Genomic DNA, 14,487 nt, shown 5'->3' on the forward strand with positions numbered 1-14,487 from the left:
ACAGGGTTTCACCATGTTGACCAGGATGGTCTCGATCTCTTGACCTCGTGATCCACCCGCCTTGGCCTCCCAAAGTGCTGGGATTACAGGCGTGAGCCACTGCGCCCGGCCATCTTTTCATTTTAAAAAAGTATTTTAGAAAGAAAAGTTTGGCCGCGTGCGATGATTCATGCCTGTAATTCCAGCGCTTTGGGAGGCTGAGGCTGGCAGATCACTTGAGGCCAGGAGTTCGAGACCAGCTTGGTCAGCTTGGCAAAACCACTACTAAAAAGACAAAAATTAGCTGGAAGTCGTGGCACACACCTGTAATCCCAGCTACTTGGCACCTGGGGCACGACAATCACATGACTCTGGGAGCTGAGATTGCCTCTGCACTCCAGCTGGTGACAGAGTGAGACTCTATTTCAAAAAAAAAAAAGAGTTCTATGGGCTTACTTGGTAATAAACTAAATATATAAAATTATATATATAATATATATACATCTATATACATCTACATGTTCTGGAGTTTTAGGAGAAAGAAAATAATCATTTTTCTCTTACATCTTGAAATGAACGAATATACTTTTTAGATTTGAACTTTTGTTGTTCTATTCCCAATCACTTACATAAGTTTGTTTCTTTTTTAGGAGGATGCTCAGGATATGGATGCCTATACCCTGGCCAAGGCCTACTTTGACGTTAAAGAGTATGATCGGGCAGCACATTTCCTGCATGGCTGCAATAGCAAGAAAGCCTATTTTCTGTATATGTATTCCCGATATCTGGTGAGGGCCATTTTAAGATGTCATTCTGCCTTTAATGAAGCATCCATATTTAGAACCAGTGGAAAAAGTTAAATCTTTTAAATAGCTTAGCAATGGGCCACTGAATGAATGTACTTTATAAATACTTAGCATTAATAAAAAAAGGATATCATAAATAAGTTAAAAATAGTGGTACAGAAGAAAATATTCTTAGGAATAACTAACAGGATATATAACAACCTGATTATTTGCTTTAGGTTATGTAAGGTAATTCTTCATGCCTTTGAATTAATATTATTGTGTAAGAATTAAGTTAAAAAGCCTGGGCTGATTTTTAAATTTATAAATTCATTTATCATTTTTATGGTATATTTGTTGTTTTTCTTTCATGACTATTAAAAATTATGACTTTAAAGGACAATGCAAGTAAACCAATTTAATACTGTATTGAATAATAATTTCAGTATAATTTATTATTTTACTTTGAAACATGAATTTACTTTCCTACTTTTTCTTAGTTGTTTTCTATATAAATTGATTTTAAAAACATTTTGTATACTCCTCATTTCCTAGTATAGGTAGAGTATCCCTTATTTGAAATGCTGGGGACCAGAAGTGTTTCAGATTTCAGATTCTTTTCAGATTTTGGTATATTTGCATTATACTTACTGGTTGAAATAAAAAATACTCCAGTGAGCATTTCTTTTGCGTGTCATATTAGTGTTCAAAAAGTTTTGGGCCAGGCGTGGTGGCTCACACCTATAATCCCAGCACTTTGGGAGGCCAAGGCTGGTGGATAACCTGAGGTCAGGAGTTTGAGACCAGCCTGGCCAACATGGTGACACCCCATCTCTACTAAAAATACATAAATTAGCTGGGCTTGGTGGCCTGTAGTCCCAGCTACTCAGGAGGCTGAGGCAGGAGAATTGCTGAAACCTGGGAGGTGGAGGCTACAGTGTGCCAAGATCACACCATTGCACTCCAGCCTGGGCAACAACAGCAAGACTGTGTCTCAAAAAAGTTTTAGGCTTTTAGGTTTTGGAGCAATTCAGCTTTCAGATTTTCTGATTTGATCAACTATTAGCATAGCTTGTATTTGTCAAGCATGGTAAATTCTTGCAGTTATGGACTATGTTTAAGTAATCTTTGTTTTAATTTACCATTTTAACTTTTTTTTTTGAGATGCTATTTTGCTCTTGTTGCCCAGGCTGGAGTGCAATAGTGCGATCTCAGCTCACCACAACCTCTGCCTCCCAGGTTCAAGTGATTCTCCTGCCTCAGCCTCCTGAGTAGCTGGGATTACAGGCATGCACCACCACACTGGGCTAATTTTTGTATTTTTGGTAGAGACGGGGTTTCTCCATGTTGGTCAGGCTGGTCTTGAACTCTTGTCAGCCTCCTGAAGTGCTGGGATTACAGGTGTGAGCCACCGCACCCAGCCCCATTTTAACATTTTTTAAGCAACCATCACGACCACCCATTACTAGAACATTTTTATCTTGTAAAAATAAACTTCAATACCCATTAAACAGTAACTCTCCATTTTTCCTTTCCCCCAAGTTGGACCCCTTTGCAACCACCATTCTAATTTCTGTTTCTATGATCTGGACTACTCTAAGTACCTTACATAAGTAGAATCATGCAGTATTAGTCTTTTTGTAACTGGGCTTATTTCATTTAACATAATGCTGTCAAGTTTCATCCACATTGTAGCATATATAAGGATTTCCTTCCTTTTTAAGGTTTAGTAAGATTCCATTGTATTTATATACCACATTATGCTTATCTCCATGAGTTGAACAAAGATATTTTGAAATTATGGGATTTAAAAGGTTAATCATTCACATATAATCTATACCTGTGTAGAAACACTAATTTGGATGAGTTATGGTAGAATAGAACCAGCATTTGCTGAAGTTTGGGATAAAACGAAGTTCCTTAAGGCAAATATATAAAACATAAAAGGAAGCCTGGGCAGCATGGTGAAACCCCATCTCTACAAAAAAATACAGTAATTAGCCAGGTGTGGTGGCACATGCTTGTGGCCCCAGCTTACTTGGGAGGCTGAGATAGGAGGATTGCTTTAGCCCAGGAGGTGGAGGTTGCAGTGAGTGGAGATTGCACCACTGTACTCCAGCCTGGGAAGCAGAGAAAGACCCTGTCTCCAACAACAACAACAAAAGTAAAAGAAAAAAGAGCCTTGATGTTTACACCTTTTATTTGAAAATAATTCCAAATTGACAAGTTGCAAGAATAAGAATAGTACAAAGAATACTGACATACTCTTTTTTTTTTTTTTTTTTGAGATGGAGTCTCGCTCTGTTGCTCAGGCTGGAGTGCAGTGGCATAATCTCGCCTCACTGCAACCTCCACCTCCCGGGTTCAAGCAGTTCTCCTGCCTCAGCCTCCTGAGTAGCTGGGACTACAGGTGCATGCCACCCTGCTGGTTAATTTTTGTAATTTTAGTAGAGATGGGGTTTCACCATATTGGTCAGGCTGGTCTCGAACTCCTGACCTCAAGTGATCCATCTGCCTTGGCCTCCCAAAGTGCTGGGATTACAGGCATGAGCCACTGCACCTGACACTCACATACTCTATCCAGATTTGCCTAATGTGGACATTAATCGTTTTTGCTTTATCATTTCTATTTCTTTATGTCTATACAATGTGTGCATACCCATGGAATTGTTTTACTCTGAACCATTTGAGAATAAGGTGCAGATATCATTATTCTTTACCCCTAAATGCTTCAATGTGTTCTCTTTAGAATAAGGGCATTTTTTTAAATAGCCACAGTGTAGTTACCACCTTTAGTATATTTAACATACCATATTGTTAAATATGGTATTTGATACCATATTTAATCTACCATTGAATTCCAGTTTTTTTTTTTTGTTTTTTTTTTGAGGTGGATTCTAGCTCTGTCATCCTGGCTGGAGTGCAGTGGTGTGATCTCAGCTCACTGCAACCTCCACTTCAGGGGTTCAAGGGATTCTCCAGCCTCAGCCTCCTGAGTAGCTGGGATTATTGGCACTCATCACCACGCCCGGCTAATTTTTGTATTTTTTAGTAAAGATGGGGTTTTGCCATGTTGGCCAGGCTGCTCTTGAACTCCTAACCTCAGGTGATCCACCTGCCCCAGCCTCCCAAAGTGCTGGAATTACAGGCATGAGTCATGGTGCTCTACCAAATTCCAAACTTGTCAATTGAATTGACCTAGCAGTATCTTTTTATAGCATTTCCCCCTCAGAACAAGCTAGGATCAGTTGTCATGTCTCTTTAATCTCCATTAATCTGGAATAGCCTTATTTGTCTTTTATGACATTAACTTTTTTTTGAAACTTATGGTTCTTCCCTCCCTGTTTCTTTTTCTTTTTTCTTTCTTTCTTTTTTTTTTTTTAATTAATAGACTATTTTTTAGAGCAGTTTTAGGTTCACAGCAAAATTGAACAGAAAGTACATGAGTTCCCATATACCTCCTTCTCCCCTCTCACAGAGCTTCTCTTACCTTCAATATCCCGCACCAGTGTAATACATTTGTTTTAATCAATGAACCAGTATTGATACATCATATCAACAAAAGTCCGCAGTTTACATTAGGGTTCATCTTGTGTTGTACATTTTGTGGGTTTTGACTTCTTTTTCCTTTCCATTTCCCCTTCCTTTCCTTTCCCCCCTCTTCTTTCTTTTTTCACATATTCCTGGTACATGAACGTTTCGCTTTTGTTAATAGAACATTCTTCATTTTGGATATGTCTGATGTTTTTTCACAGGGCATTGTATCTATTGTTACATAATGTCCATAATCCCCTCACTGCTAAAGTTAATTTTTATCATTTGATGAAGATGTTATCCTTTTCTCCAGTGTGGTTACTATTGTTTGCCTTACAACTCAACAATCTGTGGGGATACACTTTAAGACCATGCAAATATCTTGCTCCTCATACAAATTTTTCTCTAAATTTAATATTTATTGTTAATTTTCATCTGAAGCAATCTTCACTATAATGTTGCAAAATGATAATTTTTCTACTCTAGCATCTGTCTACATTTACTACTCAACGCTTGGCATTCTACTTTAAGAAAGAGCCTTCCCTCCCTTTCCCCATTTATTTATCTGTTTAGCATTGGTATGGACGCCCATATTTTTAATTGCACATAATTCATTACTTATTTTGGTGCTCAGATAACTCCAGATTTGGCCAGCGAGCCCCTGAAGAGTTACTTAAAATTAGTGACCAGCTGGGCACAGTGGCTCATGCCTGTAATTCCAGCACTTTGGGAAGCCAAGGTGGGCAGATCACTTGAAGTCAGGAGTTCGAGACCAGCCTGGCCAGGATGGTAGAACGCCGTCTCTACTAAAAATACAAAAATTAGCCAGCCGTGGTGGTTGGAACCTAAAATCCCAGCTACTCGGGAGGCTGAGGCTGGAGAATCACTTGAACCTGGGAGGCAGAGGTTGCAGTGAACTGAGATTGCACCACTGTGCTCCAGTCTGGGCAACAAAGGAAAGCGAGACTGTCTGAAAAATAAAAAATAAAATAAAATTAGTGACTAAAAGTAGGTGCCATTTTGGTTGGACTTGGCCCTTTAGGTAGGATCAGGATGCTAGTTTTAGAATAACCTGAAAAAAAAGATCATTTGTTGATTTTCTCTTACAGTCTGGAGAAAAAAAGAAGGACGATGAAACAGTTGATAGCTTAGGTACGAATTTTATTCTTTTACCTTTTGACCTAAAAAGCAGGATTGCAAACTTAAATGCTTACAAGAGCCAGGCAAGTAATATGAATGGTCTGAGGATAACCTTTGCAAATTGGAAAACACCTGGCTTATCTCAACTGCCTTGTTGTACTCAGCTTCAGCTGAAGGCTGTGTTGGGGGAATCCGGGCATTGTATTGTGAGGTCTTTCTTCCCTTGGCCGTTCCCTGTTTCCTGCAAACTGAAGCTAGAAATTTAGAGTTATGGTTGTGGTTTTCGATTTTTAAGCATTCATAACAAATTCAAATTAAAAAAAAAAAAACAAAACTGTATGGGTCCAACAGTGTGACTGTAAACCCATTAGTAGTTACAATTTCTGGGATTCAGTAAATGGGTTGTGTAAGGTATCATTGGTCATCTGTGTTTGCCAGAGGTTTCAGGTTTAACTTTCATCGATGCTAAAGAGAATATCTGTGTCTATGAAAACGAGCTGGGTACAGTGGCTTACACCTGGAATCCCAGCACTTTGGGAGTCTGAGGCGGGAGGTTCACTTGAGCCCAAGAGTTTGAGACCAGCCTGGGGAACAGAGAGAGAAGACCCTGTCTGTAGAAAAATAAATAAATAAGAAAATGAAAACCAGCATCCTAACCTTAGAACAGAGACTCTATTTCTTTCCTAGGTCCCTTGGAAAAAGGACAAGTGAAAAATGAAGCTCTTAGAGAATTGAGAGTGGAGCTCAGCAAAAAACACCAAGCTCGGGAACTTGATGGATTTGGACTTTATCTGTAAGTGTTGGAGTAATTTGGAACTTTCTGTAACATATTCTTCTGAGTAGAAAGGAGCTATTACATATTACTTCTGCGATTATTTCTTTTTTTCCCAGGTATGGTGTGGTGCTTCGAAAACTGGACTTGGTGAAAGAGGCCATTGATGTGTTTGTGGAGGCTACTCATGTTTTGCCCTTGCATTGGGGAGCCTGGTTAGAACTCTGTAACCTGATCACAGACAAAGAGATGGTAAATTGTGATGAGCTCTGTGAAAAGCCCTCTGCTTCAAGCCTTCTGTAATTCTGTTATAATACAGGAGTGGGGGAAGTTTTGGCAAGCCTTTGGTTATAGTTCTCTCATTGCTGCACCTCTGGTGTCTTCCACTGTTTTAGAATTAAGTCTTTGAAAGACATGACTAGCTCTTTTTCGGTAGTTGCTGTTGGATTTGCATCCAGTTATATTAGAATATTTTTTCATATTCATGTTTTTATATTTCGGTTCTGCTGTGACTTGTTTTTGTTTTTGTTTGAGACGGAGTCTTGCTCTTTCACCTAGGCTGGAGTGCAGTGGTACGATCTCAGCTCACTGCAACCTCCACCTCTTAGGTTTAAGCAATTCTCCTGCGTCAGCCTCCAGAGTAGTTAGGCCTGCAGGTACGCACAACCATGCCCAGCCTACTGTGACTTATTTTATAGACAATATTATTATAGTTTCTCCTCTAATCCCAGAGATGCTATAGGAAAGGTTTCTCTGCTATCAAAAACTGTATTAAAACATTATGGCCCGGTGCAGTGGCTCACACCTGTAAACCTAGCACTTTGGGAAGCTGAGGCAGGTGGATCACCTGAGGTCAGGAGTTCAAGACCAGCGTGGCCAACATGGAGAAACCCTGTCTCTACAAAAATTACAAAACTTAGCCAGGTGTGGTGGTGGGTGCCTGTAATTCCAGCTATTCAGGAGGCTGAGGCAGGAGAGGCAGGAGAATCACTTGAATTCGGAGGGTGGGTGTTGCAGTGAGCCTAGGTTGTACCACTTCACTCCAGCCTGGGTGAAAGAGCAAAACTCCGTTTTAAAAAAAACAACATTGTTCAGACCTTTTCTGAGCTGTCATGGATTCTGTAAAGATTCGGAAATTTGCTTATTAAGGAAATAATGTGTATTGTTTTTAAACTGCAGTCATTTTATTAGCCATTAGCAGAAGACATTGTCTATAGTGTTTATTTTGTTGTTCTTCAGTAGTTAATGGAAGCAACAATACACTTCCTTTTTTTGGCCTTAAAATCTTGTTGATTTCCCCCAGTAATGATTCATGTCACTAACTCTGTATCTGAAATCTTATCTTGGTTTACTTGTATTCCCCTATGTCTAACTGCCTACTAGACTTTCTTTGAAAGTTTGTCAAACAATCTCTGGATTCAAAATATGCAAAACCAAATTCCTTGTCTTGCCTACCAAATTATTTCTCCCAACTTGATAGACTCTTACTAGCATCACTATTTACAATGACATCCAGTCTTGACACATTTGAGTCATACTTGTGGCTTCCTTTTCTCTTATCTCCCTTTATCTAGCCAGTCATGAGATAACCATGGTTACTTTCTTGTGTGCATCTCTTTTTCTTGGTTTCTTTTGTCATCTCAGTTGTCATCTCAAATTTGGATTACTTATAAGTAATGGATACTTTCTATCTAGGGTTCCCATTTTCATACTTCCCTGCAGACTATTTCCAAACTTTTTTTTTTTTTTTTGTGGAGATGAGGTTTAACTCTCTTGCCAGGGCTGGTGTCAAACTCCTGGCCTTAAGGAATCCTCTCCCATAGTTTCCCAAAGTGCTGGGCTTGCAGGCTTGAGTCATTCCACCTGGCCAGTTTCCAAACTTAAAGCTCCCATGTCATCATGTCATTCTCTTACTGAATATTTGCAGTAGTTCCCTATTGTATCACATTATCTGTTGTACCCTAGGATTCACTCTACCAGTTCAGTTTTATTTTTCCACTACTTCCCAGTACATAGCCTCCCCGAAAACCAAGCTAGTTTCCTCATCCTACTCACTCAAATTCATCATGACTGTTTTGCCTCTTATGCTATTACCCTTGTCTAGACTATTGTCTTCTTCCTCTTCCTCTTCCCTTTTCTATTCAAATCCTACCCCATTCTCTAAGACTCACCTCAAATCCTGTCTTTTCTTTGGAGCCTTTCCCAGCTAGGCCATTCCTCCCTATTGTGCTTATTAAGTCATATTCACTTAATCGGACTGCCCTGTTTTCATTACTAGGTGTTCTAATAAAATTTTAGTGATAAATCCCTTTAGACAATATAGTTCCTGGATGTTTGTTTGGAAGAGAGGTCAAGTTATATTAAGTGTGTCCCTCTCTCTCCTGCTGCCAGCTGAAGTTCCTGTCTCTGCCAGACACCTGGATGAAAGAGTTTTTTCTGGCTCATATATACACAGAGTTGCAGTTGATAGAGGAGGCCCTGCAAAAGTATCAGAATCTCATTGATGTGGGCTTCTCTAAGAGCTCATATATTGTTTCCCAAATTGCAGTTGCGTATCACAATATCAGAGGTGAGTGAATAAAGACAATGAAATACTATCAGACCCTGACAGGTGCATTGTACTGTTTTCTGAACTATCTTCTTTCTGCAGATATTGACAAAGCCCTCTCCATTTTTAATGAGCTAAGGAAACAAGACCCTTACAGGATTGAAAATATGGACACATTCTCCAACCTTCTTTATGTCAGGGTGAGCTGCTTCCCTTGCTTGGATTTGATTAAGCTCTTTTGTGCACTAATCTCCTGGGTTGGATTGTCACTCACTTTTATTAGCTACAAGAAAAATAATTTAGGGAGTTCTTTTGTCATGCTTAGATTTTCTTTTTCTTTTATCCCAGAGCATGAAATCGGAGTTGAGTTATCTGGCTCATAACCTCTGTGAGATTGATAAATATCGTGTGGAAACATGCTGTGTAATTGGTAAGAGTTAACTACATTTTTTTCTTTTAAGATTTATGTTTATTACAAGTAACATATGTGAAAATAACCACAATTAGCCAGGGATGGTGATACATGCCTTTAGTTTCCTCTACTGAGGAGACTGAGGCGGGAGGATCGCTTGAGTCCAGGATGTCAGGGCAGCTGTGATCACGTCACTGCATTCCAGGGCTGGGCAACATAGTGAGAGCCCGTCTCTTAAACAAACAAAAACCCAATAATACAAAAGTACCAAAGGTAACAATTACATACCATAGAATGTAAAAGCTCATTGTAATCCCACTCTGATGATTGTTTGGTGAACATGATTCCAGAATATTTTTCTGTGCATAAATATTAAAAATGTATGTGTATGGCTGGGCATGGTGGCTCACGCCTGTAATTCCAGCACTTTGGGAGGCTGAGGCGGGTGGATCATGAGGTTAGGAGTTTGAGACCAGCCTGACCAACATGGTAAAACCCTGTCTCTACTAAAAATACGAAAATTAGTTGGGCACAGTGGCAGGCGCCTGTAATGCCAGCTACGGGGAGGCTGAGGCAGAATTGCTTGAGCCCAGGAGGCGGAGGTTGCAGTGAGCCGAGATCATACCACTACACTTTTTCCATCCAAAAAGTTCCAGTTTCCTTCTTAAAATCTTCCTTACCCAGAAAGTCCTTCCCCACTGTCTTCATTTGACTGACAATAAAAAAAAAAAAAAAAGTATGTGTATATGTCTTTGTCTGTATTGTTTGCTTGCAAAAACAATATCATTATACATAGTGCTATCTAACTTCCTTTCTTTAAACTTAATATATCTTTGTCATCTTTTCATGTTAGTACGTTTAAGCTTGTATTATTTTTGATAACTCTCTAGCATTTTATAGATGTACCTTATTTTTTTTTTTTTTAAGAGATAGGGTCTTGTTCTGTCACCCAGGCTGGAGTACAGTGGCACAATCTTAGCTCACTGTAACCTCTAATCCCTGGGCTTAAGCAGTCTTCCTACCTTAGCCTCCCAAAATGCTGGGATTGTATGTGTGAGCCACCATACCTGGCCATCATTTTAATTTAGTCATTTTCTATTATATAAGTTGTGGCTAGTTTTTATTAATATAAACATTGCTTCAGGAAACATCTTTGTACCTGTATATTTGTTTTTGCATACTTATGCAACTATATCTATATAATAGTTATGTAAAACATGCATACCTTTGATCTAGCCTTTCATAGCAGTAAGAAGTTTGAATCCGAAAAGCGATGAGACTGCCTGTTTTCCTACATTAGGGTGTCTCAGTCTGAGCACTGTTGACATTTTGGGCTGGATAATTTTTTTTTGTTGGGGGCTGTGTTATGCATCACAGATGTTAGCAGTATCCTTGGCCTCTACCCATTAGATGCCAGTAACTCCCTTCCCCCAGGTGTGACAATTTGACAACTAAAAGTGTTTCTAGACATTTCCAAATGTTCTCTGGGAGTCAGACTCACCCTCAGTTGAATGCCATGGCCCTCTATACTTGGCCATGCTGTGTGGCCTGATAATCAGTTGTCATAGACAGGTGAATGATCAATCCTGGATGAAAGTAAGTTTGGTTGGTTGTGACTGAAAGGCTAGCTTCCCTGTTCCTGGGTCTGGTCACATTACATTGACATCATATATTTGTACCTTTCCAGGTTAGGATATTGTTAATAAACAGATGGAATTTTGATCCATCAGTAGTTCAGTAAATTTTTTTTAGCCCTTGAAGAAGTTATGTGGTGGCTCACCCTGTAATCCCAGCACTTTGGGAGGCTAAGGTAGGAAGATCACTTGGAGGAGTTCGAGACCAGCCTGGCCAACATGGCAAAACTCTGTCTCTACTAAAAATACAAAAAAATTAGCTGGGTGTAGTGGCGCATGCCTATAGTTCCAGCTACTCGAGAGGCTTAATTAAGTAGAAGCATCTCTTGAACCCGGGAGGCAGAGACTGCAGTGAGCCAAGATCGTGCCTTTGCACTCCAGCCTGGGTGACAGAGCTAGACTCCATCTCAAAGAAGAAGAAAAAGAATTCTGTGAGAACACAGTTTAACAAGGAACAAATGATCTTTTCAGTATCAGAGCATTATAAATAAATCATAAATTCCATTATGGTGAGACTGGGACTCCAGTTTATTTGGAAAGCATCTCCTTTGCATCCTCTGTGTGCCAGGCACTGTGCCTTGTATTGTAATACCTACCCAAATTGCCTATGGAAGGTGACCAAAAGAAAACAACTATAATTCAGTGTGTTGAGTGTTGTGATTAAGATAAACCAAAGATGCTAAGGGAATATATAAGAAAAGCATCTAATTAGCCTCAGATTAGAGAAGGCTTCTTAGAGAAGGTGATGCTTAAAGGATGGGCAGGAGAAAAAGAACTCAAGAAGGAAGAAGGGTTGACTTCGGAAGGGCATCACAGTACAGAGGCATTGAAATGTGCAGCAGACATTGTGCTTGAAATAATTCACTGTGCCTGAGGCTTGGTGTGGGAGGTAAGAATGTACAAACAGGGGCTAGATCTTGAAGAACCTTGATGCCTTTCTAAAGTGGTCAAGAGCTGGGCACAGTTGTGTGTGCCTATAGTCCTAGCTACTCCAGAGGCTGTGGCAGAAGGATTACTTGAGCTCAGGAGTTAGAGTCCAACCCAGGCAACATAGTAAGACCCCACCTCTAAAAAGTTTTTTTTAGAAATTAAAAAAAAAAAAAAAAAGATGGCTGGAGACAGTGTGCTGGAAGGATTAGAGAAAGGGCAAGGTCTTGGCTGGGTGCAGTGGCTCACGCCTGTAATCTCAGCTCTTTGGAAGGCCGAGGCGGGCGGATCACCTGAGGTCAGGAGTTCAAGACCAGCCTGGCCAACATGGTGAAACCCCGTCTAAAAAAAAAAGAGAAAGGGCAAGACTATAGGCAGGGAGGCCAGGTAGGGGGATGTTACAATAATTTAGTCCCAGGAATGACAGCCTAAATTGATGTATTGGCAGGAGGAATGGAGAGAGGCAATTGGATTTATTTATTTATTTAGACATGGAGTTTTGCTCTTGTTGCCTAGACTGGAGTGCAATGGCTTGATCTTGGATTAGTGCAGCCTCTACCTCCTGGGTTCAAGCAGTACTCCTGCCTAGACTCCTGAGTAGCTGGGATTACAGGCCCCCACCACCACATCTGCTAATTTTTTGTATTTTTAGTAGAGACAGGGTTTTGCCACATTGGCCAGATTGGTCTCAAATCCCTGGAGATTGCCAACCTTGGCCTCGAAAAGTGCTGGGATTACAGGCACGAACCACCGCGCGCCTGGCCAGCAATTTGATTTAAAAGTTATTTAGGAACTAGAACAGACAGGAATTGGTGATTGGGTAACCAGATTGATACCATTGCTCTTTATTTTATTTATTTTTTGACATGGAGTTTTGCTCTTTTTTACTTGGGCTGGAGTGTGGTGAAGTGATCTCAGCTCACTGCAACTTCTGCCTCTCGAGTTCAACCGATTCTTCTGCCTCAGCCTCCCAAGTAGCTGGGATTACAGGCATGCGACACCATACCTGGCTGATTTTTGTATTTTCAGTAGAGTTTGGGTTTTACAATGTTGTCCAGGTTGGTCTTGAACTCTTGACTTCAAATGATCCAACCCCCTCGGGCTCCCAAATTGCTGGAATTACATGCATGAGTGACCGCACCAGCTTTATTTTATTTTGTATTTGAGATGGAGTCTTGCTGTGTTGCCCAGGCTGGAGTGCAGTTGCACGACCTCGGCTCATTACAACCTCTGCCTCCTGGGTTCAAGCGATTCTCCTGCTTCCCGAGTAGCTGGGCTTACAGGTGCCCACCACCACCCCCGGCTAATTTTTGTATTATTTTTAGTAGAGACAGAGTTTTGCCATGTTGGCCAGGCTGGTCTTGAACTCCTGGTTTTGGGTGATCCACCTGCCTTGGCCTTCCAAACTGCTGGGATTACAGGCATGAGCCACTGTGCCCAGCCTATTTTATTTTATTATTATTTTTTAATATAGAGATAGGGTCTTGATCATAGCTCACTGTAACCTTGAACTCCTGGGCTCAAGTGATCTCCGGCCTTAGCCTCCCAAAGTGCTAGGATTACAGGCGTCAGCCCGTTCTTTTTTAAACGGAGACAGTTAAAATCAAAGGAAGCCAGGCATGATTACTAGCATCAGTAGTCTTAGTGATTTGTGAGGCTGAGGCAGGAGATAGCTCAGATAGGAGCCCAGGGTTTGAGTCCAGCTTGAGCAACACCATCTGGCATTAGATAGTGAGACCCCGTCTCTATTAAAAAAAAAAATCTAGGCCAGATGTGGTGGTTCATGCCTGTAGTCCCAGCTCTTTGGGAGGCCAAGGCAGGTGAAACACTTGAGGTCAGGAGTTTGAGACCAGCCTGGTCAACATGGTAAAACCCTGTCTCTACTAAAAATACAAAAATTAGCTAGGCATGGTGGTGGGCGCCTATAATCCCAGTACTTGGGAGGATGAAGCAGGAGAATTGCTTGAACTTAAGAGGTGGAGGTTGCAGTAAGCTGAGATTGTGCCACTGCACTCCAGCTTCGGTGACAGCGAGACTCTGTCTCAGAAAACAACAACAACAACAAAAAAAACCCCAGCACATATATGAAGAATAATTATTTAGAAGTTTTTTTCTTTGTTTTAATAATCATTTGAGGCAAATGCCTTAATGAACTGTGTTTTTTTCCTAAGTATATCTGTAGTGCCCAGTAAAATTTCTGACATAGAGTCATAAATCTTTGTTGAATTCAGCCTACCTACCTTAAAAAATTAAAGCAGGGAACATTAGATATGACAAAAAATATACTTTAACTGTCATATTATAGACCAGAGGAAATGAAAAGGAGAAAGAAGGATGGAGAGAAGGAAAGGAAGCTGAGGACCTGAGAGAATGAGACAATCTTAAGAGTAGAGTGATGGCAAGAATCTCCTACTTGTTTAGTCCTGGCTGGTTTTGCTCTAATGTCTTGATATGACTTGCTCCCTTCTGTACCTGTCAGTCACAATCTCTGAAAGGCAGCATTTTATATACATGTATATATACTACACAGACGTATACTACAGTATAACATACTTAAGCTTTGGACTCTGAGCCACATCGCCCAATTTTAAATTCTGGTTCAGATGCTAACTAGCTGTGTTATCTTCAACAAGCCACCTAACCTTCTGTGCTTTAGTTCCCTCATCTGTAAAAGGAGAGTAAAAAAATGTCAGCCACTGTGCCTGGCCCATAAAGGAGATTTTTTAGAGTGCAGGGTTTCTTTTTTTTTTTTTTTT

At 40.4% G+C, this 14,487-nt stretch overlaps 1 protein-coding gene across 2 annotated transcripts in view; it reads left to right on the forward strand.

Moving 5' to 3' along the window:
* The window catches only part of CDC23 (cell division cycle 23), a 29,449-nt gene that overhangs the window by 3,347 nt on the left and 11,615 nt on the right, over positions 1-14,487 (forward strand). The window contains exons 3-9 of one of the 2 annotated variants that reach the window (XM_017500944.2): positions 630-767; positions 5,408-5,450; positions 6,126-6,231; positions 6,330-6,462; positions 8,602-8,779; positions 8,861-8,958; positions 9,107-9,188. In XM_017500944.2, the coding sequence (XP_017356433.1) occupies positions 630-767; positions 5,408-5,450; positions 6,126-6,231; positions 6,330-6,462; positions 8,602-8,779; positions 8,861-8,958; positions 9,107-9,188 (778 nt within the window). The remainder of the gene's footprint in view (positions 1-629; positions 768-5,407; positions 5,451-6,125; positions 6,232-6,329; positions 6,463-8,601; positions 8,780-8,860; positions 8,959-9,106; positions 9,189-14,487) is intronic. The other variant, XM_017500945.2, reaches the window with a different exon arrangement.

The sequence above is a fragment of the Cebus imitator genome, unplaced genomic scaffold (assembly GCF_001604975.1).
Source record: "Cebus imitator isolate Cc_AM_T3 unplaced genomic scaffold, Cebus_imitator-1.0 Scaffold274, whole genome shotgun sequence".
Taxonomy (NCBI): Eukaryota; Metazoa; Chordata; class Mammalia; order Primates; family Cebidae; genus Cebus; species Cebus imitator.